General features: G+C 35.5%; 1 protein-coding gene across 2 annotated transcripts in view; it reads left to right on the top strand.

Moving 5' to 3' along the window:
• Window positions 1–27840, top strand: part of SPAST (spastin) — a 57224-nt gene extending 29384 nt beyond the window's left edge. For both annotated transcript variants that reach the window (XM_024732165.1, XM_024732173.1), the window contains exons 5-17: window positions 1807–1994; window positions 2968–3101; window positions 3382–3475; window positions 10521–10595; window positions 12016–12087; window positions 13514–13589; window positions 13837–13928; window positions 14072–14151; window positions 16223–16265; window positions 17465–17544; window positions 19332–19402; window positions 20756–20796; window positions 24866–27840. In XM_024732165.1, coding sequence (XP_024587933.1) covers window positions 1807–1994; window positions 2968–3101; window positions 3382–3475; window positions 10521–10595; window positions 12016–12087; window positions 13514–13589; window positions 13837–13928; window positions 14072–14151; window positions 16223–16265; window positions 17465–17544; window positions 19332–19402; window positions 20756–20796; window positions 24866–24988 — 1169 coding nt within the window. In that variant the 3' untranslated portion in view covers window positions 24989–27840. The remainder of the gene's footprint in view (window positions 1–1806; window positions 1995–2967; window positions 3102–3381; window positions 3476–10520; window positions 10596–12015; window positions 12088–13513; window positions 13590–13836; window positions 13929–14071; window positions 14152–16222; window positions 16266–17464; window positions 17545–19331; window positions 19403–20755; window positions 20797–24865) is intronic.

Below are 27840 nucleotides of genomic sequence, written 5' to 3' on the forward strand. Positions count from 1 at the left end.
TGTCTTGCTCTTTAGCTTCATGTTACAGTTTTTTACTTCTTTCTGTGTTTAATTTGCTTTTTAACTAAAAGACCTCCTTTAGTATTTCTTTTAATGAGGGTTGTAGATAGTAAACTCTCTCAGCCTTTCTAGTGTCTGAAAATACTCTCATTCTTACGTGACCGGTCACCTGAATATAGAATAAATGAAAGTTAACATTGTTTTTTCCTTCAGCATTTTGAGCATACTCCGTTGTCTACGACCTTTGTTATTTTTATGAAAAGTCTGCTGTCATTCTCACAATTCCTTATGAAAATTTCTATCCATTTGTAATCTTAGGACTATATATTTTCTTTTTTTTTTTTTTTTTTTTTTGGGATTTTTTTTTTTTTTTAGGACTATATATTTTCTGTTTGAAGAAATTCTTCTCCAGTCTCCTTTTTTCCCCTCTGAAATGCATGATACTTATCATCACCCTAGACAGACCTTGCTTTTATTCACACCTTGGCTTTTCCTTATTGTCATTCCCTTTTCTGGATTGCTTTCCTGCTTCTTCCTATAGGGTCATTATATTAGTTCCTTGAACATACGGTACAGAACTTTGCATTTGTTTACTAGAAAAGAACCCTTGGATCATAATTCCCTGACCAGGATCTAATCTGCTCCCCCTGCACTGGGAGCACAGAGTCTTAACCACTGGACCGCCAGGGAAGTCCCTAATTTACTGTACTCTTAAGTTCCCTTCTTTTGTTTCCATAAGCCATATTAAGGGATTTGATGACAAGAGCAACAATAAGGCTTTTGTCTTTAAGCTAGTCTTTTCTCTAGACTACTCTAATTTGCTGACTGATTTAACATCTGTCTTCACAGTGAACATTGTTATTCATAAACTCTGATGTTATATAGTATATGAAAATATTATTTAGAAGCAGTGAGATTTGAACATTCAGAAGTCTGTAATTTATGTAGAAGAGCACAGTAGCTAGGTCAGGTAACCTTTTAGATTTAATTGAAAGTGTCCTATATGTGTTTATTTGCATAGAGGGTAAAAATACTTGGCGATTTAACCATATCTTTATACCCTTCAAATTAAAATTATTTTTTAAAACTTGGTGGCACAGACTGGACTTTCATTCTATTTTGTAGTATTAAAAGTTTGGAACGAAATGCTATTTGTTTTTTCTCCATACAACCTATCCCTAATGCCTTTACTACATTTTGTTTGTTTAATTTTTGGAAGATTTTTTTTTTTTTTTTTGCAGTACGCGGGCTTCTCACTGTTGTGGCCTCTCCCGTTGCGGAGCACAGGCTCCGGACGCACAGGCTTAGCGGCCATGGCTCACGGGCCTAGCCGCTCCGCGGCATGTGGGATCTTCCCGGACCGGGGCACAAACCCGTGTCCCCTGCATTGGCAGGCAGACTCTCAACCACTGCGCCACCAGGGAAGCCCTGGCAGCTTTTAAACAAAGAAAAAATAAAATAAAAAAACATTTTGGCAGCTTTATTGCTTGGTACCTTTTTTATATCCTCCTTCTGTCCCCACAAATAAAGTTATTTCTTTTTATAGCAAATACATATTCCTTATAAGAAAATTATAATATACATCAGGAAAAGGAAAAAGCTAAATAACCCATAATCTTGCCCACACCCAGTAATAACCCTTATGCACACCCTAGTATATATTCTGATTGAAATCTTATTTTGAAATATTGTTGAAGTAAAAAAAAAATTATTAGTTTTACAAATTTGTACTGGTCTTTATATTACTTTTTATAATGTTTAGCCACAATTTTCTAACCATGATGATTTTATTTTTTTCCTTGCTAGAAAGTGGAGCTGTTCCGAAAAGAAAAGATCCCTTAACACACACTAGTAATTCACTGCCTCGTTCAAAAACAGTTATGAAAACTGGATCCACAGGTCTTTCAGGCCACCACAGAGCACCTAGCTGCAGTGGTTTATCCATGGTTTCTGGAGTGAGACAGGGACCTGGTCCTGCAACTGCCACTCATAAGGTATTTGGAGACAGTAACTTTAATTGCTATGCTGTTGCAAATAGAAAATTTTGAACATGATATGCTTGCTTAAGTTTATTACAAGTACTTTATAATACCTTAGAGAATCGATAAGTTTCTACAACATTGAATGAAATTTTTCTTTTTTTTAATTTAGATTTTTAAGACTCTTAAGTAGTAGCGGCAACTTGCTACTAAAAAGCAAACCTCTTCTTTTCTCTATTATTTATTTATTTTTGCGGTACGCGGGCCTCTCACTGTTGTGGCCTCTCCCATTGTGGAGCACAGGCTCCGGACGCGCAGGCTCAGTGACCATGGCTCACGGGCCCAGCCGCTCCGCGGCATGTGGGATCTTCCCGGACCAGGGCACAAACCCGTGTCCCCTACATCGGCAGGCGGACTCTCAACCACTGCGCCACCAGGGAAGCCTATCCAATCTGTTTTATATAATACTGTATAATTCTTTTTTTAAAAAATTAATTTATTTATTAGGCTGCATGGTGCAGCTTGTGGTATCTTAGTTCCCTGACCAGGGATTGAATCCGAGTCCTTGGCAGTGAAAGCGCCGAGTCCTAACCACTGGACCACCAGGGAATTCCCTATAGTTCATTTAAAATTTGTTATTCTTTTAATTATTTAAATCTACATAAATGTTTTATAACATTAAACATACATAGAGTTTTGTTACAATTCTAACAAGGATCAAAATTGTATGACTGCATTGTGATACAGCCTTTTTATTTTATAGTAACTGAATCTCTCTGGATAAAATCTTCTATAAACCCACTTCATGCCAAATGTAGTTCTATAGGTAATGCCATTTTATCTTGGAGTAAATATACAATTTTTGGATTTTTATATCCATTTTTTGCTACTTTTAAGCCTTTAATTCTGTGAACATTAAGGTTGACTCACATGTGAAAAGTGCAAACATTATGTTGTGTTTTCACATTAAAATTTTGTGTCCTTCAAGAGTACACCAAAAACAAATAGAACAAATAAACCTTCTACCCCTACAACTGCTGCTCGTAAAAAGAAAGACTTGAAGAACTTTAGGAATGTGGACAGCAACCTTGCTAACCTTATAATGAACGAAATTGTGGACAAGTAAGTTTTGTCATCTAAAGTGTTTTATGGGGTTTTAAAAGTTTTTTATTTATGAAATATATCATGAGTGAAATGGATACTATATACCTTGTCTAATTTACATATGTAATTTTTATGATGGTTTTCAATTAGTGTATATGTAGAAAACCATTGCTTTACTGATATAACTATAGTTTCACAGTTAACATAAAAATGGCTATGTTACACAGAGCTTAGACTTAATATTATAATAACTGAAGTATATTTCTGTTATGGAACTAACTGAAATTATGTTTCTTAGTGGAACAGCTGTTAAATTTGATGATATAGCTGGTCAAGAGTTGGCAAAACAAGCATTGCAAGAAATTGTTATTCTTCCTTCTCTGAGGCCTGAGGTAAGGATTTTATATTATCATTTTCCTATAGCATCATCCATTACTGAATCCATAGTACAGTAAAGAACTGTTTGAGCTATACTAGAATGATTAGTTCATATAACAGTAGGTTAGATGTCTTTTAAAGGAAAAAAACATTAGCAGTTGATGTTGACTAGTTATTTATACTGGAGAGGAGAATAAATATAATGGTTCCTAATTCCCAATCCATTTTTAATTAAATTTATAGGAAAAGTAGGTAACAGGAAATAATTTTTATATCAAGGTAAGAGAGATTTAAAGTTAAGAAAGAATCCGCCTGCCAATGCAGGGGACATGGGTTCGATCCCTGATGTGGGAAGATTCCCACATGCCACGGAGCCACTAAGCCTGTGTGCCACAACTACTGAGCCTGCACTCTAGAGCCCATGCTTCGCAACAAGAAAAGCTACTGCAATGAGAAGCGTGCGCACCAAAACAAAGAGCAGCCCCTGCTCACCGAAACTACAGAAAGCCCACGCGCAGCAATGAAGACCCAATGCAGCCGTAAATAAATAAATAAATAAATAATAAATAAAGAAATATTTTCAAGATATTAAGTCATCAAAGTAAGTGGAGAGCTGGTGAATGATGGGTAGGGATCTCACCTTTCATCCCTTATTTTTAAACTCACTAAGGAAGTTAGGTAATCTTGCAATTGATAATAAATATTTAATTTTCCACACATAGCGTTGTTTTTCTTTTTTCAGTGCTTCATTCTTTTTTTATTGGAGTATAATTGCTTTACAATCTTGTGTTAGTTTCTGCTGTACAATGAAGTAAATCAGCCATATGTGTACATATATCCTCTCCCTCTTGGGCCTCCCTCCCATCCCTTCCCATCCCCTCCCATCCCACCCATCTAGGTTGTAACAGAGCACCAAGCTGAGCTCCCTGTGCTATACCGCAGGTTCCCACTAGCTATCTGTTTTACACATGGTAGTGTATTTATGTCAAACCTAATCTCCCAATTAGCATTATTTTGGATTCTCACAATTCACAGATTGCATATTTGATGCTGTTCTGAAAATATTGCGAAAAATAAATGAGGATCCAGCCTGGATTAGTTATTTCTCTTCTCCTAGAACTTTCAAGTCTTAATTGACTCATTTACAAAATCTCGTGAAAATAGATGTTATACGGCACATTGTGATGAATATGCTTTTAAATGAATTTGTTGTGTGGCTCTATTTTTCTATAGTATATGTCACTCTCATACTACTTTCATGGTGTTTATAACTTGTGAGTACCAACTATACTGAAACTTGCTGTTTTTTGAGTCCACTTTCTTTATTTTTCCTTCTTGCCCACTCTAAGAAGCAGTGTGCATGAAATCACTGGTTTAATATACTAATTGAAATTCTCTTAATGCACAATAAAATAGAGAATTATTAAAATAGAAGGCATCTGTCCTTATATGAACCAAATTTATCTCTTGTACAACCTCAGGCCACACTTTGAGGAAACATATTATAGCTTGTATTTCGGCTTACTTTTTGCCTGGAGTTATGTAAGAGTAGTAAATGTAGCAGAGTGAGTATTGAAAAAACAATGCTTGTTGAAAGAACTCATATAATTGTAGACCTGAAAAGGATCTTAGCAGTCATCTAGTCCATTTGTGGATAAAGAAACTAATCCTGAAATCCAAATTTCTTGCTCAAGATTGTAGTTAAGTGGTGGTTCTAGAAAATGAAATAAATAAGATTCCTAACATTAGACTGCTGCCTCAAGGCTATAACTGCCAACTACTTCTTGTTTTTTGTTTTTACTGTATGTGTAATTTTTTTTTTTTTTTTTGTATGTGTAATTTAATAGTAATTTTTTTTTACATCTTTATTGGAATATAATTGCTTTACAATGGTGTGTTAGTTTCTGCTTTATAACAAAGTGAATCAGTTATACATATACATAATTGAGGTTGTGTTCCTGTCTTGCTAGTTGTTTTGCATAGGATGTCCAGCACTGTAGATTGCTGGTCGTTGAGTGAAGCTGGGTGCTGGTGTTGAGATGGAGATCTCTGGGAGATTTTCGCCGTTAGATATTATGTGAAGCTGGGAGGTCTCTTGTGGACCAGTGTCCTGAAGTTGGCTCTCCCACCTCAGAGGCACAGCACTGACTCCTGGCTGCAGCATCAAGATCCTTTCATCCACAGGGCTCAGAATAAAAGGGAGAAGAAAAGAAAGAAAGAAAGAGACAAGGAAGGAAAGAAAGAAAGAAAGAAAGGAGGAAAGAAAGAAACTAGGAAGGAAGGAAGGAAGGGAAAGAAAGGAAAAGGAAGGAAGGAAGGGGATAAAATTAAATAAAGTAAGATAAAATAAAATATAGTTATTAAAATAAAAAATAATTATTTAGCAAAAAAAAATTTTTTTAAAGAAAAAAAACGAACAAAAAAACCCCGGACGGATAGAACCCTAGGACCAATGGTGAAAGCAAAGCTATACAGACAGAATCTCACACAGAAGCATACACATACACACTCACAAAAAGAGGAAAAGGGGAAAAAATAATGTTGCTCTCAAAGTCCACCTCCTCAATTTGGGATGATTTGTTGTCTATTCATGTATTCCACACATGCAGGGTATATCAAGTTGATTGCGGAGCTTCAATCCGCTGCTTCTGAGGCTGTTGGGAGAGATTTCCCTTTCTCTTCTTTGTTCTCACAGCTCCCAGGGGCTCAGCTTTGGTTTTGGCCCTCCCTCTGCGTGTAGGTCGCCGGAGGGCATCTGTTCTTCGCTCAGACAGGATGGGGTTAAAGGAGCAGCTGCTTCGGGGATTCTGGCTCCCTCAGGCTAGAGGGAGGGAGGAGTGCGGATGCGGGGCGAGCCTGCGGAGGCAGAGGCCAGTGGGACGTTGCAACAGCCTGAGGCGCGCTGTGCGTTCTCCTGGGGAAGTTGTCTCTGGATCTCGGGACCCTGGCAGTGGCGGGCTGCACAGGCTCCCCGGAAGCGGGGTGTGGATAGTAACCTGGGCTCGCACACAGGCTTCTTGGTGGCGGCAGCAGCAGCCTTAGCGTCTCATGCCCGTCTCTGGGGTCCGCGCTGTTAGCCGCGGCTCGCGCCCATCTTTGGGGCTCCTTTAAGCAGCGCTCTTAATCCCCTCTCCTCGCGCACCAGGAAAGAAAGAGGGAAGCAAAAGTGTCTTGCCTCTTTGGCAGGTCCTGACTTTTCCCCGGACTCCCTCCCGGCTAGCCGTGGTGCACTAACCCCTTCAGCCTGTGTTCATGCCGCTAACCCCAGTCCTCTCCCAGCGCTCCGGCCGAAGCCTGAGCCTCAGCTCCCACCCCCGCCCGCCCTGTCGGGTGAGCAGACAAGCCTCTCGGGCCAGTGAGTGCCGGTCGGCACCGATCCTCTGTGCGGGAATCTCTCCGCTTTTCCCGCCGCACCCCTGTTGCTGCGCTCCCCTCCGCGGCTCCGAAGCTTCCCCCCTCCGCCACCCGCAGTCTCCGCCCACGAAGGGGCTTCCTAGTGTGTGGAAAGTTTTCCTCCTTCGCAGCTCCCTCCCACTGGTGCAGGTCCCGTCCCTATTCTTTTGTCTCTGTTTATTCTTTTTTCTTTTGCCCTACCCAGATACGTGGGGAGTTTCTTACCTTTTGGGATGTCTCAGGTCTTCTGCCAGCGTTCTCTTGGTGTTCTGTAGGAGTTGCTCCACGTGTAGATGTATTTCTGGTGTATCTGCTAGTGTTGGAGGGTATCCTGCAGAGGCGGGGGGGTGGCTGTGGCTCACCGTGGAGACAAGGACACTGGCAGCAGAAGTTCTGGGAAGTACTCCTTGGCATGAGCCCTCCAGGAGTCCGCCATTAGTCCCAGCAAAGAGCCTCCAGCTAATTCTTAAGTATGGATTTTAGTATTTATTCAGTGGTATGCTTCTTAGGGTATAAAAATATATCTAAAATTATAGAGGTAGTAAGTAAATATTTGGACTGTGCTAGAAGGCATTCAGCTTCTGCTCTACCCATGACTTTAGGGAACACTTCTAAAGTGGAAAGTGAGGTCAAACAGTATATGACTTTACATTTTGGCATATTTCCATGGTAGCGCCATAATGTTAGAAAAAACTGGAATTTCAAAGTTGAGTAACCTAGCCTTGGGAGGGGCAGAAACCTTAGTAAATGTACTAAAGTGGGACTTGAGGAAGGACAGCATTTGAGGTAGAGCCAGACCTCAGGGTTTGGACCATTTGTGTGTCTGTCTCCACACCTGCCAACTGGACCATTTTTATAATTCTAGTTCAGATTCTAATGCAGAAAGGGAATATGATTGTTCTAGCTCAGCTTTTCACAGTAGACCCGTAAAATGGATCGTGGTAAGCCGTGAATGGGTCAGACTTATTTCATAAGGCATCTCCATTGTGCAACAAATCAGCTTTATTCATAATTCTCCACAGTGGGGTGCTTGCATGGACCACGGTGGGGACATTGTTAGGCTAGATTGGAAAGATGGGTATGACAGGCATCATGACGAACTTATTCATTCTTTAGTGTGCTAGAATTTTTATTTCATCATAGAAACACGGAATCATAATTAAGTCACCGAACACTAAAAATGGCTTTAAAGAGATTAAAAAATTTTTAAATATATGCTTGAGTTAATTTCTTCTCAGAATTACCTAAAGCAAGTACTTTAACCCTTGTTCATTCATGAAGTCATGTACTTGGAAAGGACATTGAAAAAACTCTTGTCCATCTCCCTGCCATCAAATAGGACTATGTTTTAAATATTTTAAAAGTAATTTTTAAAAATCACAAATATTAATCTTTGAAACAAGTTAAAACTGTAAGAAGAATATAAAATAAAACGTACCTTCCGACCCCAAAGCAGTACATTTCAAAGTATATCACAGTGATCTGTCTACATACTTTTCTCAAAAATTTTACAACCAAAGTATATATTCTTCTGTCCTATTTCATAGACCTCTTTCATATCCTGTCCAGCTTATTTGTCAGCATTTTTCTGAGCTCTTGTGTTTTTTTCTTAATTTTTGAATTTAATTTTATTTTTTTATACAGCAGGTTCTTATTAGTCATCCATTTTATACACATCAGTGTATAGACCCCCGCCGCTTTCCCCCCCTTGGTGTCCATACATTTGTTCTCTACATCTGTGTCTCAATTTCTGCCCTGCAAACCGGTTCATCTGTAGAGCTCTTATGTTTATTTTGTTATCTTGCTGCTTAATAATAGCATTTTCTTTCTGTTTTATAGAAGAATGTGACTGTTCTCTAATTTTAAAAGGTTCTACCTACTAGTAAAATTTCCATGAATTTCTAAATATGTTATCTTTCATTATACTAGCTTGAACGTTTGCTTTTTTAAAAGTTTTTGAACTTACCTCTTTAAGTAATAATCTTATAAAGCCAATTCTTTTTTTTTTTCATGTAGAATCTTTAATTTGATGAACCCTTAGCTCCATTATATCACACATTCCCTACCCCATCCTCCCAGTGTAGTATATCACTGCTGAGGTTAAATCAATATTCATTTCTTGTAAATGTTAAGTACCAAGCTGAGTAGGATAGTGTGTTTTTTTTTCCCTTGTATAGGTTTTGTTTTTCCCCCTAAATAATTGTGTTACTTTTTTGTTTGCTTAGTTTTCATCTTACCAATTGTCAAACCAATTTGAAAATTCATTAGCTTAGTTGTTGTTTTTTTTCTTGGAATCCCTTTGTCTGGAACCACCTTTTTCTGTTCCATTCGACCAGTTGTTCTTATTTCATAGCTGTTCTATAATCTTGCTTCACCATCATCATGGAACTTTTCTTTGTCTTTCTATTTTAATGGATCTCTGGGTTTTTTGGATTCCTTATTTTCTCTTTCATGGTTTATTTTCTCATTTTGATGGCATACATCCTCCTGTAAGTTCCTGAGAAAGGGTCACGTGAGACAATATTTTGAGATTTCACATACCTGAAAATATATTTAATCTGCTGTCTTCCCTTGTTGATAATTTGATTAGATGTCAAGATTTAGGTTGAAACTGTAATGGTGGATATGTGACACAAATAGTGAACCCTAATGTAAAATATGGACTTAGGTTAATAGTATTATATCACTATTCATCAGCTGTATTAAATGTACTATACTAATGCAAGATGTTAATAATAGGGGAAATGGGGGAAGTGAGGAGTTATATGGAAACTCTCTATACTTTCCGTTAAATTTTCTGTAAACCTAAAACCACTCAAAAAAATATTCCGTCTTTAAGTTGAATATCAGCCGCTTCATATGGTTCAACTTAAAAGTACATACACTTTCACTATTAAGTAAAGTGTTATCAGTCGGGTGCTTCACCCTTCATTCCTGCCATGCCTGGTGTCCCAGAGTTTGGAGACTCTGGTTAAATTTCTCTACATAATAAGACGTCTGCCTCCTTTGGTTGTGGAAGAGAAGTACTTGCCGGAGTGCTCTTGGTGGGGACAAGAGCATGGGTTCCATTGTTCTTCATACAGATTTTCAATCAGTTCCGCTGTTTTTGGCCAGCTACCTTACTGCTGCTTTCTCTGGTACCTGGTGCCTCCGGTTCCTGAGATGTTCCAGGGTTTTTTGTTCACATCAGCTTGCTCCTTGTATCTAGCTATCCCTTCACAAGCTGGCACTTAGGTTTTAGCTCCTTCAACTCCCTTAAATAATTTACCACACTTTATCAGCTCTCCATCTACAAAAATTTGTGTCCTCTGTTGTCTCCTTTTGTATTTTTTGTTTTGTTTTGAAGATTTATATCTTTTTTATTCATTTACTATTTAGTGAGATTTCTAAAGGAAGTAGAGAGGCATACTATGTTCAATATGTCTTGTTTAACCAATCTGCTTTCATTTTGATCAATAAGGGTTTGGTTTTAATTCATTTTGTTTTCTTCTGTTTTTAATAATTATTCTAATTTATTGGTTATGTGTTCTCTTTAGAGCTCTGGGCAGCTCTCTTTGGGAGGATGCTATTGAAAGATGCTGCTTTTTAGATAACAAATAATACTTAAAATGTCTGGAAAAATTGTCTCCAGAATCATGGTTGTGAACTAAAGTGTATATTTTTAAGTTGTTCACAGGGCTTAGAGCTCCTGCCAGAGGACTGTTACTCTTTGGTCCACCTGGAAATGGGAAAACAATGCTGGTAAGAATTCTTTTTATTTTTCTTTTTTAAACTTAAAAAAATATATATATTTATTTATTTGGTTGTGCTGGGTCTTAGTTGCAGCATGTGTGCTCCTTAGTTGTGGCAGGCGGGCTCCTTAGTTACAGCTCGCTGGCTCCTTAGTTGTGGCATGCGAACTCTTAGTTGCTGCATGCATGTGGGATCTAGTTCCCTGACCAGGGATTGAATCCAGGCCCCTTGCATTGGGATTGCAGAGTCTTAACCACTGGACCACCAGGGAAGTCCCAAGAATTCTTTTTTTTTTTTTGCGGTACGTGGGCCTCGCACTGTTGTGGCCTCTCCTGTTGCGGAGCACAGGCTCCGGACGCGCAGGCTCAGCGGCCATGGCTCACGGGCCTAGCCACTCCGCAGCATGTGGGATCTTCCCAGACCGGGGCACGAACCCATGTCCCCTGCGTCGGCAGGTGGAATCTCAACCACTGCGCCACCAGGGAAGCCCCCCAAGAATTCTTTTTAAATTTGCATGTTCTATTGAGATATTTGGGAGATAATATGAAAAAAGAAACTTTTCATTGTCCCTGAGTCTATTATTTATGACTTGCCTTTGCTATAATATACTTTTTTTATGGCCATACTGCGTGGCTTGCAGGATCTTAGTTCCCTGGCCAGGGATTGAACCCAGGGCCACAGCAGTGAAAACGCCAAGTCCTAACCTCTGAACCACCAGGGAACTCCCAATTTTTAAACTAATTTTTAATGACGAAGTAGGTGGAAACCCACATACGTTATCTTCCATAGTAGTTTGGGGCTGGCTAAATTTAATAGTGTAATTTTCATTATTTTCCCAAGTTAAATAATAAAATTTTACTGCAGAAGAGCTTACCTTACTATATTGAGTATCTTCCTAATCTTTGATTTTTTTTTTTTACTATTGTTAACAGGTTTATTTAAATAATCAGCATGATACAGATTTCTTTCTTTTTTTTTTAATTGAGGCATAATTGACATACAACAGATTTTTTTTTTTCTGTGTCCTTTTGCCAAAAGTTTTTGGTAGGATTTGGATATCTTTCTCCTGCATAGCTCTCCTAGAGGGAAAACATAAATAGGGAAAGAGTAACTTTTTCCGTTAGCTGTTTGTCTTTCTCCGAGCAGTTATCTTCTATAACTAGGAAGAGAATAATACCCTCTTTTTTTTTTTTTCTTTAACCTCTCCCTGTCACTTCTCTCTTAGAGAAAAAGAGAGTGGAAAGAAGCATAGCTCTTCCTAGACCTTTTCCTCATTGCTGAGAAGAAAGCACGTTGATTGCCATACGTTGAGAATTGTGTCATGGCTTATATTTTTAGGAAATCTTTTCTAGAACTTAAATTGATCAGATGTGGTTATCTTTTTAAAGCAGTTGAACTAATACAGTATTTACCCTTGTGATTTTTAAAGGCTAAAGCAGTAGCTGCAGAATCTAGTGCAACCTTCTTTAATATAAGTGCTGCAAGTTTAACTTCAAAATACGTGAGTGTTCTTTTTTCCAGTATTGTCATGTTCTCAGTTACTGTCTAAACGTTACTGTGTTAAGTATAAATGGTAAGAACATTACACCAAAATGTTTTTCTTTGAGTTTTATATCTATTATTTAGATATGCTGAATATCACTCTTCAAAGTAGAAAGTTATGTGCATTTGCTAGGCTCTTTTAAAATTGAAATTATTCTGTTAAATACTGTATTTGTTTGCTAGGGCTGTGTATTAAAGTACCACAAACTGGCTGGCTTGAACAATAGAAATTTATTGTATTATATTTTGGAGGCTAGAAGTCCAAGATCAGGTATTGGCAGGAGTCTCAATTTTGTAAAGTAATTAAAAATAACTATAAAATGATACTTTTCCTGGTTAAATTTTGCTTCCTGTGTGAAATTTTATAAGTAAAATTGTTACGAAAGTAGGTTTACCCATATTATGCACATACTATAACAGAAAGCACTGTCTTGGAAGCTAGGAGGTAGGGATTCCACCCTAACTTTTACATGCCGAGCTGGCCTTAAGAAAGTATCACTTTAGGCTTTACTTCATTTATTTTTTAAAAATATAAACCAGGTTCTATTTATTAAATACATAGATCTTCTTTCAAATTCATGTACAAGATTTGTTAGCAGTTATGAATAAGTCTTACTATATTTACTTCACTTATAAAGTGTTGATGTCATAAGAGGTGATCTCTTGCAATTCCTTCCGGCTCTGAGAATATTTGTTTTGAAGATTCTAATTCTGGGGCCTTTCCTTTTTTCTTTTATTTAATTTTCAATAAAAAGAATAGATGCCACCTAGAGAACAAAATAGTTTTTGCAGTAGATTACCACAAACCTCATGACTCTTTCGTTAGATGCTTTGGTGCATAGAATGGCTTTAGTATAGTATTTCAGCCCCTGGGAATGTCTTAAGGAGTGTTCATAGACCTCCTAGAAATACTTTGATATTTATTGACAGTGATATTGTGAGAATGGGTTTTCACGGTGTTCTCAGTAGAGCAAGTTTTATTTAGAGCATTTTCCAACTTACCTGCTTCTATAAATATACCCAGCAACCTAGGGCTTAAGAATACGTGCCGCATCTCTCTCTTCTCTAGTATTCCCTCTTTCTCAGTAGTTATATCCCAATAGCTATTCCATTCTCAAGTCTTAGGAATGCAGAGTGAAACAAGACAGAGATATTTGTCATTTTTTAAAGTACTCACCAGACTGTCTTAAATAATAAATAAGTAGTCTATTTTCTAAAATTATAAGGGACAATTCAGTAACACCCCCATTCCTTAAACCAAATCTTTGGTTGTTGCAAAGAAAGGAAATTAACTTCCTAGGTTCTAGACTTTTAATAGTGAAATTTAAAAAGCTGGAATAATCTTGCATTTTATGGGTATAACAGTGTATAATGCCTTGTTTTAGGTGGGAGAAGGAGAGAAATTGGTGAGAGCTCTTTTTGCTGTGGCTCGAGAACTTCAACCTTCTATAATTTTTATAGGTAAGAACATGTTTTCCAACAACTTAGTTGAGCATTTGTAAAATTCCCTTTTCCAAATGTGAGGGATATGATGGGAAAGATTATTCAGAAGTAAAAAGTTTTTTTTTAATTTATTTTTATTGAAGTATAGTTGCAGAAGTAAAAAGTTTTAAAGAAGCACAAAGTTAAAAACTGTCTAATAAATTGAGTAGGACCCATTATATTAGTAACCTAAGTGGTAAACTAGAGATCCTTTTATTTCCTCTAGATGAAGTTGATAGCCTTTTGTGTGAAAGAAGAGAAGGAGAACACGATGCTAGTAGACGTCTAAAAACTGAATTTCTAATAGAATTTGATGGTGTAAGTATTGATTATGATATTTTTAATGTGGTAGCATTTTAGGGTATTTTCCTATTGAATGGCCCAAATTAGAAATAGATATCTTTATTATGTTTTTCTTTGTTATTTATCTAAAAGTATTGAAAAAAAAATTTGGCTTATAGGTACAATCTGCTGGAGATGACAGAGTGCTTGTAATGGGTGCAACTAACAGGCCACAAGAGCTTGATGAGGCTGTTCTCAGGTAGGGAGATTTATGTAGAAACGCACACATTTATTACAGATGTATTTACTCATGTGTTCATCTGACGTATTTCTTGTTTCCTTCTCTCTCAATTTTAAGACTAAATTCATTATTTTCCCCTCTATATCCATCTTCTGGTCTCTTGTTACCAACTGAAGATTTTGAGGACAGGGCCAGCATGATATCAGGAAAACTATTTTTAACTTTATGGTTTTAGGGAAATTACTTATTTCTTCTGGGTTGGATTAAAGTATCAAAACACCAAAACTGACTTTTACCCTCTTTTACTGGGCTTCATGAGAAGCTGATAAAGCACAGCTCGTGGGAGCCATATGCTCCCTTCTCCTATGTTTGATCAAATTTATTCCCTTTCTACTGGGAGGATAGTTTGGCTCAGCATAAAATTCTTGGATCTCCCGTTCTTTTCCTGAGGAATTTATAACATTGCCCCATTGTTTCTAGGATTGGATGTTGCAGTGTGAAAGTCTGAAGCCAGCCTGCTTTTATTCACATTTATGGGTTAATCCAGTAGAGTTAGTGTCTAATCTCCTTTCTAATACTCCTACTACTACTTTTGTAGCCTTTGTTTCTGTGGTGGTTTTTGTTTTCTTTTTTATTGGTTTCCTGATCTCTGCAAACCCATTTTTCATCTTCTGTTGTCTACTTCTTTGAGCCTTTGTATGTCATTTCCTTGAGGCTGTATATCTCACTGAGCTCTTATTTCATAGGAGCCTTTTTTTTTCATCAAATTATTTTATTTCTTGGAAAGATATTTGGTCACTATTTTAATTTGCTTTATGGCAAAATCCTCTTGTGCATGTTCTTCATTTTATCTGTTTTATGTTTACTGTATTCTTTCCCCTCTCTTTTTTGGCACTGTTTTTTAAAATCAGTCCTATGCTTTTGTCTCTTTTGCTTATTAATTTTATTTGAATAAGGGGAGTTTTCTTGGAAAACCTAATTTGGAAGGATATTGTAGAAGAGCTAGAAAAGTAAGATAGCAACCATGTATCTTGAGTTGTCCTATGAATACCCTGGACTGGTGGGCAGTCTCCCTGACTCACAACAAAGCCGTACCTGATAAAGAAGTATACGTGTATATAAATAAGCGATTGGGTTGATTTAGTCTTCTTCAACTGAAAAAGACTGGTCATTGCAAAACAGTTTGTCATCTTGCCAGACTGATTGATGTCGTCTTACAAAGATGATGTATCTTTGAGTTTCTTTGTTCAGCCTCATCTTCCTTGCCATTCCCTTGCTACTGACTAGGGTCACATGATCTACAGAGCCAGTCCTCACATGTTTGTTTAAATATGGGGAGGTCAGTTTTATTATCCCTCAGAGTGTGCTCTCTGTTTCCTCTGGAAAATTCTGCTCTGACAGCCATGTCTAAAATTTGCAGTGGCAGGTGCTGTCTGTATTCACCTTTGTCAGTGTAATTTTCACTGCCCTAGGCAGCCCTTCTTCATATATTTTAGTTCTGTAAATGTTATGTAGTTTGTTGATGATGGAGTTTACATTTCTGTTTCTGTTGTCCTTGTTGGTTTTAATTGTTTTCAGTTTCAAGAAGACAGCAGAGATCTGTTTCTTCAACTTCTTATATCAGATATTTTGTTTTAAAGTGTTACTGCTGTTAAAAAAATACAAATACATAAATGGTTAATTTAATTCTGACAATATTGAATTAAGGATTTTTAAACATTAACTAGAATTTTTTTTAACTTTTTATTGGAGTATATTTGATTTACAATTTTGTGTTAGTTTCAAGTGTATAGCAAAGTGAATCAGTTATACATATATCCACTCTTTTTTAGATTATTTTCCCATATAGGTCATGACAGAGTATTGGGTAGTGTTACCTGTGCTATGCAGTAGGTCCTTATTAGTTATCTATTTTATATATTTAACTAGAATATTTTAAAAGAGTAACTTTTATACTGATAACTACTAAAATGTATTCAAATGCCTTCAGCATTATATTTAAAGCTTTGTTCTTGTTATGTGCTACTTGAACTGAATTATCTGTAAATTCAAAACTGTATTTCTGAGATGGCTTGAATCCTTTTTTTAGGCGTTTCACCAAACGGGTATATGTGTCTTTGCCAAATGAGGAGGTATGTATCTGTGTTTGAATTTTTTTTAAGGCAGAAACAAGAACTACCATCTTGACAGTATTAAGTCTTCCAGTGCATGGTACAGCTGCATTGGAAACGTTTGGTGGTTTCTTAAAAAGATAAACAGAAAACTTACTGTAAGACCCCAAAATTTCATTCCCAAGAATCTACCCAAGAGAAATGAAAACATATGTCTACACAGACATGTACAAGAATTTTTATAACAGCATTATAAATAATAGCCAAGAACTACAGAGAATCTAAAATAGTCTTCAGGCTTCCCTGGTGGCCTGAATCCACCTGCCAGTGAAGGGGACACAGGTTCGAGCCCTGGTCTGGGAAGATCCCAGATGCTGCAGAGCAACTAAGTAGACCCCGTGCTCCGCAACAAGAGAAGCCACCACAATGAGAAGCCCACACACCACAACAAAGAATAGCCCCTGCTTGCTGCAACTAGAGAAGGCCCACATGCAGCAATGAAGACCCAACACAGCCAAAAATAAATAAATAAATAAATTTTTTTAAATCCTTAAAAAAAAAGTCGTCACTTGGTGAAAGGATATACAAATGTGGTATATCCATTTAATGGAATACTGGAATAAAAGGAATGAGCTACTTACACATACCATAATATGGATGAACCTCAAAAACATTATACTAGATAAAGATGCCAGATGCAAAAGATTTCCTATCATATGATTCCATTTTTATGAAATGTCTAGAAAAGGCTCACTTCTGGAAACAAAGTAGATAGTGATTAGGTAAGGCTGTGGGTGGAAGTCGGGATTAACTGCAAACAGGCACAAGTGAACTTTTTGGGGTGATAGAAATGTTCTAAAATTGGATTATGGTGATGGTTGCACAATTCTAAACTTATTAAAAGTCATTGAATTATACACTTCAGAAGGGTGAGATTCCATGTTACATGAATTCATATCTCTATAAAACTTTTTTTTTAAATTGTGGTGTCTAGCTCAGACCCTTAGCATCTTTGGTAGTAACAGCAGCTACTTTCTTAGTGTTTTATTTGGATTGTTTTTAACTCTTTCAGGAACTCTCAAAAAATTGTTATTTTAACAGATATATGTGTGAGGCTCTAAGAGGTAGAGTGGTTTGTATAAGATCATTCAGTTCCTAAATCCTGGATATTTTATTAAGCCAATTCTTAGGACTGATAATTCTTTAATATTTCTTTTCAGACACGACTACTTTTATTAAAAAATCTATTATGTAAACAAGGAAGCCCATTGACCCAAAAAGAACTAGCACAACTTGCTAGGTGAGTAATTTGATTTAGTCTATCTTGCAGTTGTTTTTTTTTAAGAATTCTTTTTGTTTTCTTTAAAGTAAGCTCATGTATGAAATGAGTAATTTATCTATCAGAAAACTTCTTATTGTTTCATTCTCTACTTCCTTTACCTTCTTTCATCTCATTTTCTTATATATATGGTGTCTAAATTTTAGTTTCTAGATCCTCTAGAAGACATGACCTAAACAGCTAATGATGGTAGTATATATTCTTTTTATAAATTTATTAAAACTTATAAGTGGTATTAAAGTAATTTTTAATAAATTTATTTTATTTATTTTTGGCTGTGTTGGGTCTTCGTTGCTGCATGTGGGCTTTCTCTAGTTTTGGTGAGCGGGGGCTATTCTTCGTTGTGGTGTGTGGGCTTCTCATTGCAGTGGCTTCTCTTGTTGCAGAGCACAGGCTCTAGGCGCGTGGGCTTCAGTAGTTGTGGAACATGGGCTCTAGAGTACAGGCTCAGTAGTTGAGGCTCACAGGCTTAGTTGCCCCGTGGCATGTGGGATCTTCCTGGACCAGCACTCGAACCTGTGTTCCCTGCATTGGCAGGCAGGTTCTTAACCACTGCGCCACCAGGGAAGCCCTGAAGTAATTTTTAAAATGTAAAACATCTCATATCTGCCTACACCAACACATATTTTCACTTAAACTTATTTTGCTTACACATAATTTTTTTTTTTCTTTTTTTTTTGTGGTACGCGGGCCTCACTGCTGTGGCCTCTCCCGTTGCAGAGCACAGGCTCCGGACGCGCAGGCTCAGCAGCCATGGCTCACGGGCCCAGCCGCTCCGGCATGTGGGATCTTCCTGGACCGGGGCACGAACCCGTGTCCCCTGCATTGGCAGGCAGACTCTCAACCACTGCGCCACCAGGGAAGCCCCACATAATTTTTTTAAACTTTGACTTCTTCAGCTTTTTTTTATGAGTGGTGTATTAAGTAGAAACTGAATATAGGAGATACACTCATGAATTTTAGTCATTGAAAAAAATCTCATAAAGTAATTTAAAATGTTCAACAAGAATGTGAATAGCTAGTTATGTTGGTAAAAACTCTGAGTTCCCAGATACCTATGAAAAAATAACAAATTCAGTACTTGGAAATACTGAGATCCTTCTTTGAATTCCAATAAAATATTTTGCTAATAATGTTTGTGCAGTTATTTAACATAGTACATCATAAGTAAATGCTTTTTTTCCTGTTTTATTTTCCTCTTCCTCTTTGCCTCCCTAGTTCTTAGTTCCCTTTGATAGTGTCTTGGCTGCCCAGGATCTGCACTGTGGCATCCCATTCAGGTGTGCCTCCTTTTGCCAATGTCTTCTATCCCAGACCCTTCCTTCACCCTGTCTGTCCTACATTTAAAGAAATCTTCCTTGATTGGCCCTCATTTCATCAAGGCAGTTCTCTTTGTGAAGATAAAGACTCATTAACTTATAGAGAAGTAATTGTGGTTATGTGTCAGTTGGCCAGCAATGGCTTATAGATGTTACCTTTCCAGGGCACAAATTTACAATTTAATGGAGGCTCCTGGAGATATAGTATACTTTAATCTAAAGGAATGGTTCTAATAATGAAAATTCGAGGCATTATAAGGAACCAGTCGGCTGTTTGTTTTTAGCAAGTAGGCCTTCCTCTGCCCTTCAAATCAAATCACATAGCTGTCTGCTTGATAACAAAGGCAAGCTAGGTTTTACTCTTATTCTGTGGAGATTTAAATCTGCAAAGGTGAAAATAAGTTGCTCTTTCTTCTTTCCCATTCTCAGAATGACCGATGGATACTCAGGAAGTGATCTAACAGCTTTGGCAAAAGATGCAGCACTGGGTCCTATCCGAGGTAGGAATACAAAAGCTTGAAACATTTACAACTGTTTATTAGACCACTTCAGAAGTTTAAGAAGTCCCTATTGAGAGGTATTTTTTATTAGTAAGAAAGCAGTAAAACTATATCAGTGGAAAACTTGATTAAAACTTGATACAAAGTTTCTAGACTTAGGGTCAACAAACCTTTCTGAAAATAGTTTTAGACTCATGGGCTGCATATGCTCTGTTGCATCTTCTTCTCACTCTTCTTCTGACTCCTCCTCCTCCTCCTGCTCATCCTCCTCTTTTTTTTTTTTTCCAACAACAACAAAAAGCTGTGAAACCATTCTTAGCTCACAGACAATACAAAGACAGTCCGTGGATCAGTGGACCATGAGCCCTGTTCTGGACAGCAGGTTTCGCTTCTTGATAGTAGGTTAGCAGCAGAAAACTCAAGAAAATGAGAACTTTTTAAAGCAAGTGGAAAAAGAATAATAAAGGGAAGATTTTCTCATCTATTTTTTGGTTGTTTTCATTTCAGTATTCTAGTATGACTTGAAATTAATGTGTGTAAGGAAACATATAAATAGAAGTTTTTACTTTTATCATTATATGTTATCTTTTGAAAAATTGCAGCAAAGTATATCATTCATTGCTCTGTTTTGATTCAAGGTAATTTGTTGACTCTGAAATACCACATCTATCATTTTTAGGTTATGTTAGATTAAACTCACTGTGATAATCACTTTAGAGTAGATGTTCTCAGCTACTCTTCCACAGGCAGCATGGGCAGTGGATGGGTGATGCTCTCAGGTATGCACTCAGATTACTGGCTATGGTGGTAAAATTGAACATGGAACATTCAACTTCTAGAACATACCTCTCACAGTGAAACAGGGTACTGATTAAGAACTGCTGCTTGAAAGAATAATAAATGTAACCTTGAGAATATAGTTTGAAACTCTGGGTAAAGCATTTTAGTCAAGCTTTCTTTCTGCAGGAGGCATGAAATCTTGTTCAGATACTGGACTCAGAATCAGTAGCTAATGTATAAATCGTGTATTTTTTAGAATATTTTAGCTGTTATTCTGAAACAAAGTTGTTGGCTTAAAACAACGAATGCCTTTTATAAAGAACAAGTTGTATTATTTTAAGTTTACTATGAAATTTGTAGAATCTGTTGTTCTTGAGCAATATATAAAGAAATTGAATGCCTTCCTAAGAAGGAATATTATTCTAAGCATTTATAAATTGTATGTGCTCTTAATATTAATGTATGTCTCTTTTAATATAATGATTTATATTGAACATATACTTTTAGATTATTGTACATCGTTAGTTTAAACTTGGAAGTCTTTTTTTTGTAAGTGACATTTATATTTTACAGAACTGAAACCAGAACAAGTGAAGAATATGTCTGCCAGTGAGGTATACTATTTTACAATTATCTTTTTTTCGTTCTGGTCCTCTAGATTGTAAAACATATCTTGTGTCTGGATTTTTCTAGTTTATCTGATTAGAAACTAGAAAAAGTTAATTTTGCTTCATTTCAAAATATGGAGGACTGTCTAACTAGTCTCTTATGGTGTCCTTTGGTAATACACAATAAATATACATAATCATTAAGTCATTTTCTGTGAAATCATATTACATAAATACTAAACAGAACAAAATTATAGGCAACTTGAGGATTTTATACATTATGAATATAGCTTGTAACAGGTTAATCGCTTGATGTTCTATTTTGTTAGTTTTTCAGTAATGTTTATGTCTTCCTTATAAAAGCAATACAGTTTCCATTGTAATGTAATTCATTACATTTAAAAAATATGGGAGGTCCCCTTATGGGATGCTGAAGCATTTCTTCTGAAAAAAATTGCCAGCAAAATATAGAATTGGATATGCAGAATGATCATAACTATGTAACCAGCCAGTTTAAATCAGATTTGAATTATGTAACTTATCTCTCAGAGCTCAGATAGCACCGAAATATTGCTAACCAAAGAGACTTCATTCTTGGAACAGAAGAGAGACTAGAACTCCAGTGGAGTCCAAATGTGAACTGAAAACAAAACAAACAAACAAAAAAACCAATAAAAAACCCCAGAGGCGTGGGCTGGAGGCTGGTGGCTGGTGGCTGGCTAGGGGATCTGCACATTACATTGCAGAGAGTCCTGTCCAAGTGAACTCTTAACATAGAGAATAAATGTACTTGAGTATGAGTACATTTTGGCAGTCTGTTTTCTTCAGGCTTCCAAGTAAATTTGAGGTTGTCTTCAGGCATCTTGTGCATGGTGCTTAACCAACTACATTACTAAGAAAGCCTTCAGACTTCTTGCAACCACCTTTTTCCATTTCAGCGGTCTAGTTTACCTGGCGTGTGTTTGACATGAATGAAGCTTAGGAATAGAGAATTCCACATGTCATATACTTTAGTGTTTAGCTACTATTACCTTAAAAATTCATGTTTAAAGTATAAGTTTCAGGTCCCTTTTATCTGATTCATAATTTTGATTCCACATTTTTCTAATTTTTAAAAATGTATTAGTACTGTCTTGAGGTTATAATTTATTTGCAGTATCCCATCAATATGTTATTTTTTAAGATGTTCTTATACTCATAGCATAACCTAATAGTACTTTTCTACCCAGAAAGTAAGCATTGTGCATGAATTATTTCTTTGCCACACACCACTCTCCCTACCTTGGACTCAGGACCGGTAAACTTGATATTTCATATATGTACTCTGGCCCCCTAAAGTTGAGGAAAGGCCCATTGTGTGACATTTTAGGCCTCTGTCTTTGTCCCTTGGACAGACCATATACTAAAATTAAAACTACTGAATGAATTACAAAAAATAACATTACTGGTACCTTTTGTGACCATTCCACTAATTATGTGTAGTCAGGTTACAGTGTTATAGTTTTTGGTTCTACTGTATACTTTCATTCAGTTTAAGTTTATTTTTAACCTAATGATTTTAGTATTAATAATTTGATAATAGCTTTTAGTCATTAGTCCTGGCTTATGAGTTAATATTTATAAAGCACTTAGAAAAGTCTGGCAATAGTGAATACTGCATAGGTATCCATTAAATAATTTTAAAATACATAAATACTAAATAATGGCAATTTATTATAGAGATCAAGGAAATCCATTCTATTTTCTTATTTATGAGATGACAGAAAAACACAAGTAGTTTGGTTTTAAAATTGTATACTAGAATTTTTTTCAGCCATTCTTCGGTACAATTTTAATAATTGTGTTATCAGGTGCTGGTCTATATGCAGAAATTTAGATGAGATATACCTAATTTGCCTTTTATAGTTTATAAGAATAGAAACTCAAATAATTGTGTTAGAATTCTGTGTTTTTAAAAGGTAGTGCTGAAAATCATTGGTTATAAATTCAGAGTATAATGTACTTTGTTTATAAAGCACACAGTTTGTATCCAGTTCAACTTTATTAGTTCTTTTATTATTTTGTTTTGATAAGACTTCTTTGCTATTTATTTTTCCCTCTTTACTTAACTAGCTACCGGTTGATTTTTCCTGTTATATACATTAGTCTCTTAGTAACTTTAAAATATCATATTTTCTATATAACTTTTAAAGGTTACTTTTCATTTAAAGTTATTACAAAATATTGGCTATATACCCCATGTTGTACAATACATCCTTGAGCCTATCTTACACCCGATAGTTTGTACCTCCCACTCCCCCATGCCTACATTGCCCCTCTCGCCCTCTCCCTGCTGGTAACCACTAGTTTGTTCTCTATATCTGAGTCTGCTTCTTTTTTGTTATATTCACTAGTTTGTTGTATTTTTTGAATTCCACATGTAAGTGATATCATACAGTATTTGTCTTTCTCTGTCTCATTTAGTTCACTTAGCATAATATCCTCCAAGTCCATACATGTTGCTGCAAATGGCAAAATTTTGTACTTTTTTATGGCTGAGTAGTATTCCATTGTGTGTATAATATATGTGTGCATATATATATATATTATACACACACACACACACACACACACACACACACACACACCCCACATCTTTATCCATTCATCTGTTGATGGACACTTAGGTTGCTTCCATATCTTGGCAATTGTAAATAAGGCTGCTATGAACATTGGGGTGCATGTATCTTATCAAATTAGTGTTTTTGTTTTTTTCAGATATATACCCAGGTGTGGAATTGCTGGGTCATATGGTAGTTCTAGTTTTGGTTTTCTGAGAAACCTCCATACTGTTTTCCACAGTGAAATACACACACACACACACACACACACACACACACACACACACCAAACTATGAACATAAATTAGAATTTCATCAAAAGCTTTTGAAACCTTAATCTTAATAACAGATATTCAGGAGTATCATAGATAATACTCACATTACATTCATCATTCTTCTAAATTTTGGGCTTTAGGAAGAGCCAGTGTGTGTTTTACAGTTAAATAAGGGGCAAATAGGGGTCATGCAGCGATTACGGTAACAATATATCCTTTTCCATTTTGACAAATTTTTCAGATTAGGCTACAAGTTACAAATGTAGTTCATTTTCTTAATCTATGCTATGTTGATATTAGAGAGGATGTGGAGTAGTTAGATTGGGTTTTATAAGAGTAATAAAAAGAATAATATAGATAAATATCAGTTGTTGAAGTTTTATCTCCAGTTCTTCTTTAACTTCTTATTTGGGAGCAAAATATACATGTGATAATACATAAGTGATAATTTTTAATACTGGTTATCTTGTGCCAAACTCCATTTTGCCTTTTGAAAATCCTTAGGTAAAAATTAGGTATTTATTAACTCAGTATTGTTTTATTTTACTTTCTTGAAGCCAATTAAAAATCTCAGAATATAAGACCAAATTGACATAAAAATGTATTATAAGCAATACTAATATTAGAAAATTTCAGACATAAGCCTCCTCCATGTTGTAGTTAAAGAGCAATATTTCCTTCAAAGTCCTGTGTACATCTTGTAAACTCCTCTTTCCTTTCTGATAAACCTGGCATGAATTTAGCTAGAGTGTGTTTGTGGTGAGTGAGACTTGAGAGTGCAAAATTCCGTGGAACTATACGCAGAAAAAAAACTGGAAGGAGATAAGCCAAATAGTTGTTGTATATCTGAACGGTGGAATTGTGAGTGATTCTTTTTTCTGATTGTCTGTATTTTGTCAAATTTTCTGTAATGAGTATGTCTTGTTTTTATAATGGGAAAATATTGCGATTTAAAATGTTAATACCTAGGAGCTAAAATGTGAAATGAAAGTATATTGGTATAGCATTTTGGTAGGATTTCTTATATAGCAAACTTGCCTAATAAAGAATAATATATAAAATAAGATGATTGGCATGATTTTCTAAGAATACATCTCTATATATTTTAACATTAATAAACAGCATCATTACTTTTATCCGTCATTGGGTTAACTATTGCATATGTGTTCATCTATCATCATGTGTGTTTTTTTAATCTAGATGAGAAATATTCGATTATCTGACTTCACCGAATCCTTAAAAAAGATAAAACGCAGCGTGAGTCCTCAAACCTTAGAAGCATACATACGTTGGAACAAGGATTTTGGAGATACTACTGTTTAAACCTGCAGAACGTTTTACTTTCCAAGAGAGAAACCTACCATCTTCTATGAATAGTTATCTGCTACAGAAACTCAGCCTAAGTTTACAGGACTTTTCAGAGTCTTACAATTATTTGTGCACCCCAGAAGATGAACCGTAAAATAAATTTAAATAAAGTATACAATGCAAATGGAATATTTTGTTTAAGGCCTTCTTGCCTTGATGGTCACAGATATCCCGATGGGCACTGTAAGTTAGAGCAGAACAAAAACTGATTCTGGTCTTCTTTACCAATATAATCATAATGTAAATAATAATTTGTATATTATGTTGCAGATGAAAGTATTCCAGAGACAGTGAATGGTAGAAGACACAAGAGCCTTTGGTTGTTTGTCTTCTGACATCTTTTCTTAAAATAGTAATTTTTCCTATTTTCCTTTCCTACTGTTGTCTTTACTACACTATGGGTGATTGGAATGCCAAACACTCTGTTTCTTTTTTTTTTCTTTTTACAAATTGTGTGCCAAATGAAACTTTTTCCTATGTAACAGTAGTAGGAAAAAAGTATTTTGAAGGTTTTTTTCTTCTTCATAAATCTACAGACATTAAACAATGTATCCTTTTCACTTTTTATTTTTCTATTACCTTTCTACCAAACAATTTAGAAAGTAATATGATAGCAACAAAACAAATCTAGTGAAATGGAGAAGGAGAAATTTTGAAGTTTTCAGACACTCTGTCATACAACATGTAGATCAGTCCTCCTGTGACCTGATGTATTTTTTTTCTAATATATTTGTCAGAAATCTATTGTAGACTGTTAACTTATTCCTAATGGAATTTATTTTCTGTTAGAATTCTAATATTTAAAAAAGCCAATTTTAACTGCTGTAAAAGTGGTTTCTGTACAAGAGAAGGGAAGTACTAGGAGCTAAGACATTTCTAATTTATTGCTTATTACTTTCTTACTGTTTATAGGATAATTACAAGCCAGTGGATTTACCATGTTTTATTCTTAATAATTATTAATCCCTCCAATGAAACTTTAAAAAAAATTACTGAATTTTTATACATTGCATACATTTTATAGGTTTCTTGTGCTCACTTTGTTAACTAAAAAGTTTTAGTCTGTTAAGCTGCCTTTTGTTCCCCAAAAATGTACAGTAATTCTGTTTCTTGTTTGTATAAGTATGCCTGGGTTTTTATTATAAAAACGTCATTGTAGGAAGTAGAGACTCATATCATGGCCTTTTAAATATTGTAATAAAGGCAAATAGATATTTGCCCTTAGTTTACTGGTTAAAAGTTTGTTTATAGAAATTTTCTTTGGTGCTTTTATGTAAAATGTCATGGGTGGAAATAATAATTTTATAGTAGTAACAAATTTTTCATTTAAGAAAAATAGCTTTGGTTTAGAGAGAATATATTAAAGTTAAAAACTTGCCCCCACTAGATAAGAATTTTATAATGAAGACATACATTCTTCTTCACTTTACTCTTTCTCATCTTAAAGATTTATCTAAATATAGAAGATGTATGATTTCTTAAGATCATGTGCTATCTGTAACCATAACTTAAATCATGTTTCTTCTAACCATAGAACTCCCTGGATAATAAAAATGAGGGTTGAGATAAATAGAAAAAAAAATTTTTAAGCCAGAACCATACATATTTTTAGGTCATGAGTAGTATCTTTCTAAGGTCTCAAACACTAAACCATCCAATATAAAATATTGATAATGACAGATGATGAAATATACACGATGACAAGAATTAGGAACATCCCAAATTAAAACATTTTCAATAAAGCTCATAAAATTTCATTTTTTCTTTTCATTTAGAAAAAGATTAACATTATTGATACTTGGATAACTGGTCAATCGTATTAAAAGTCTGTGTGCTTTAAACTCAACTTTAAAATATAAACTTTAAAATTATCATAAAATTATCTGCAATAATTGAATGTAGCTCACTTTTTATTGGGAAAGGTTTTAGATAACAAAGACTTCAAATGTTATATAAAAGTCAAATTAATATTGTTATAAACATTGAGTCAGAATTATATTACTGTATGAATATCCATCCGTGTATGGAAGTTACTTTAATTTCCTGATGAGGTCTAAAATTGAGCTTAGTGCTACAGAACTATTTTCTTTGACTTAACTATGACCAAGTTTTATTTTAAGCTGTGTTTCTCTCATGGAAGGGCCATAAACATAGAATAATTATATAGTAGGATGTGTAAGGGATTGGTTTGGTCTTTTTCAATAAAGATAGAAGTTGCTGAGGTTTCCCGAATTAGTATTAGGCTTAGATTGTGACCTTGTAGATTTTGCACTGAGCTCTGTGTCATGTTATTTCGTAATGTTTAAACATTAAACGTTAGTGTGTTGTTCATGTAAATATGGCAGAGTTTCGTAAACTAAATTAAAACTTACTGATGTACTGGACTTTGAGCCAAGGGAAAGAATCAATACTATCTTTCCAGATATCTTAAGGGTAAAAGCTTATTCTAAGACAGTCTGCCAATTGAGGTTATTAGATTTCCGACTTGCATATATACTTTGTGCTTGGGAAGAATTGGAGGAAAATCAGATACTAGAATTCTAATTTAAGTAAATATACAGCAGTCTTTGTGTATAGTGTAAAATTCATTATATTTTGTACAAAAACTAATTCTTTTGGTAGAATGAACCATTTACAGTTTGTTTTTGGACTCTGAGTCAGAGGGTTTTCCTTTAAATGCCTGTCTCAGTTTTACTCTGGTCTTTTGTACTTTTCTTCAGAAGAAATGAATTAAAGGGTTCAGCTGCATAAGTGGGTTTTTATCCTAATGGACTGGAAATAAATTATAAACTTTATTTTGCTTTTAA

Source organism: Neophocaena asiaeorientalis, unplaced genomic scaffold (assembly GCF_003031525.2).
Source record: "Neophocaena asiaeorientalis asiaeorientalis breed wild unplaced genomic scaffold, Neophocaena_asiaeorientalis_V1.1 scaffold18, whole genome shotgun sequence".
Lineage (NCBI taxonomy): Eukaryota > Metazoa > Chordata > Mammalia > Artiodactyla > Phocoenidae > Neophocaena > Neophocaena asiaeorientalis.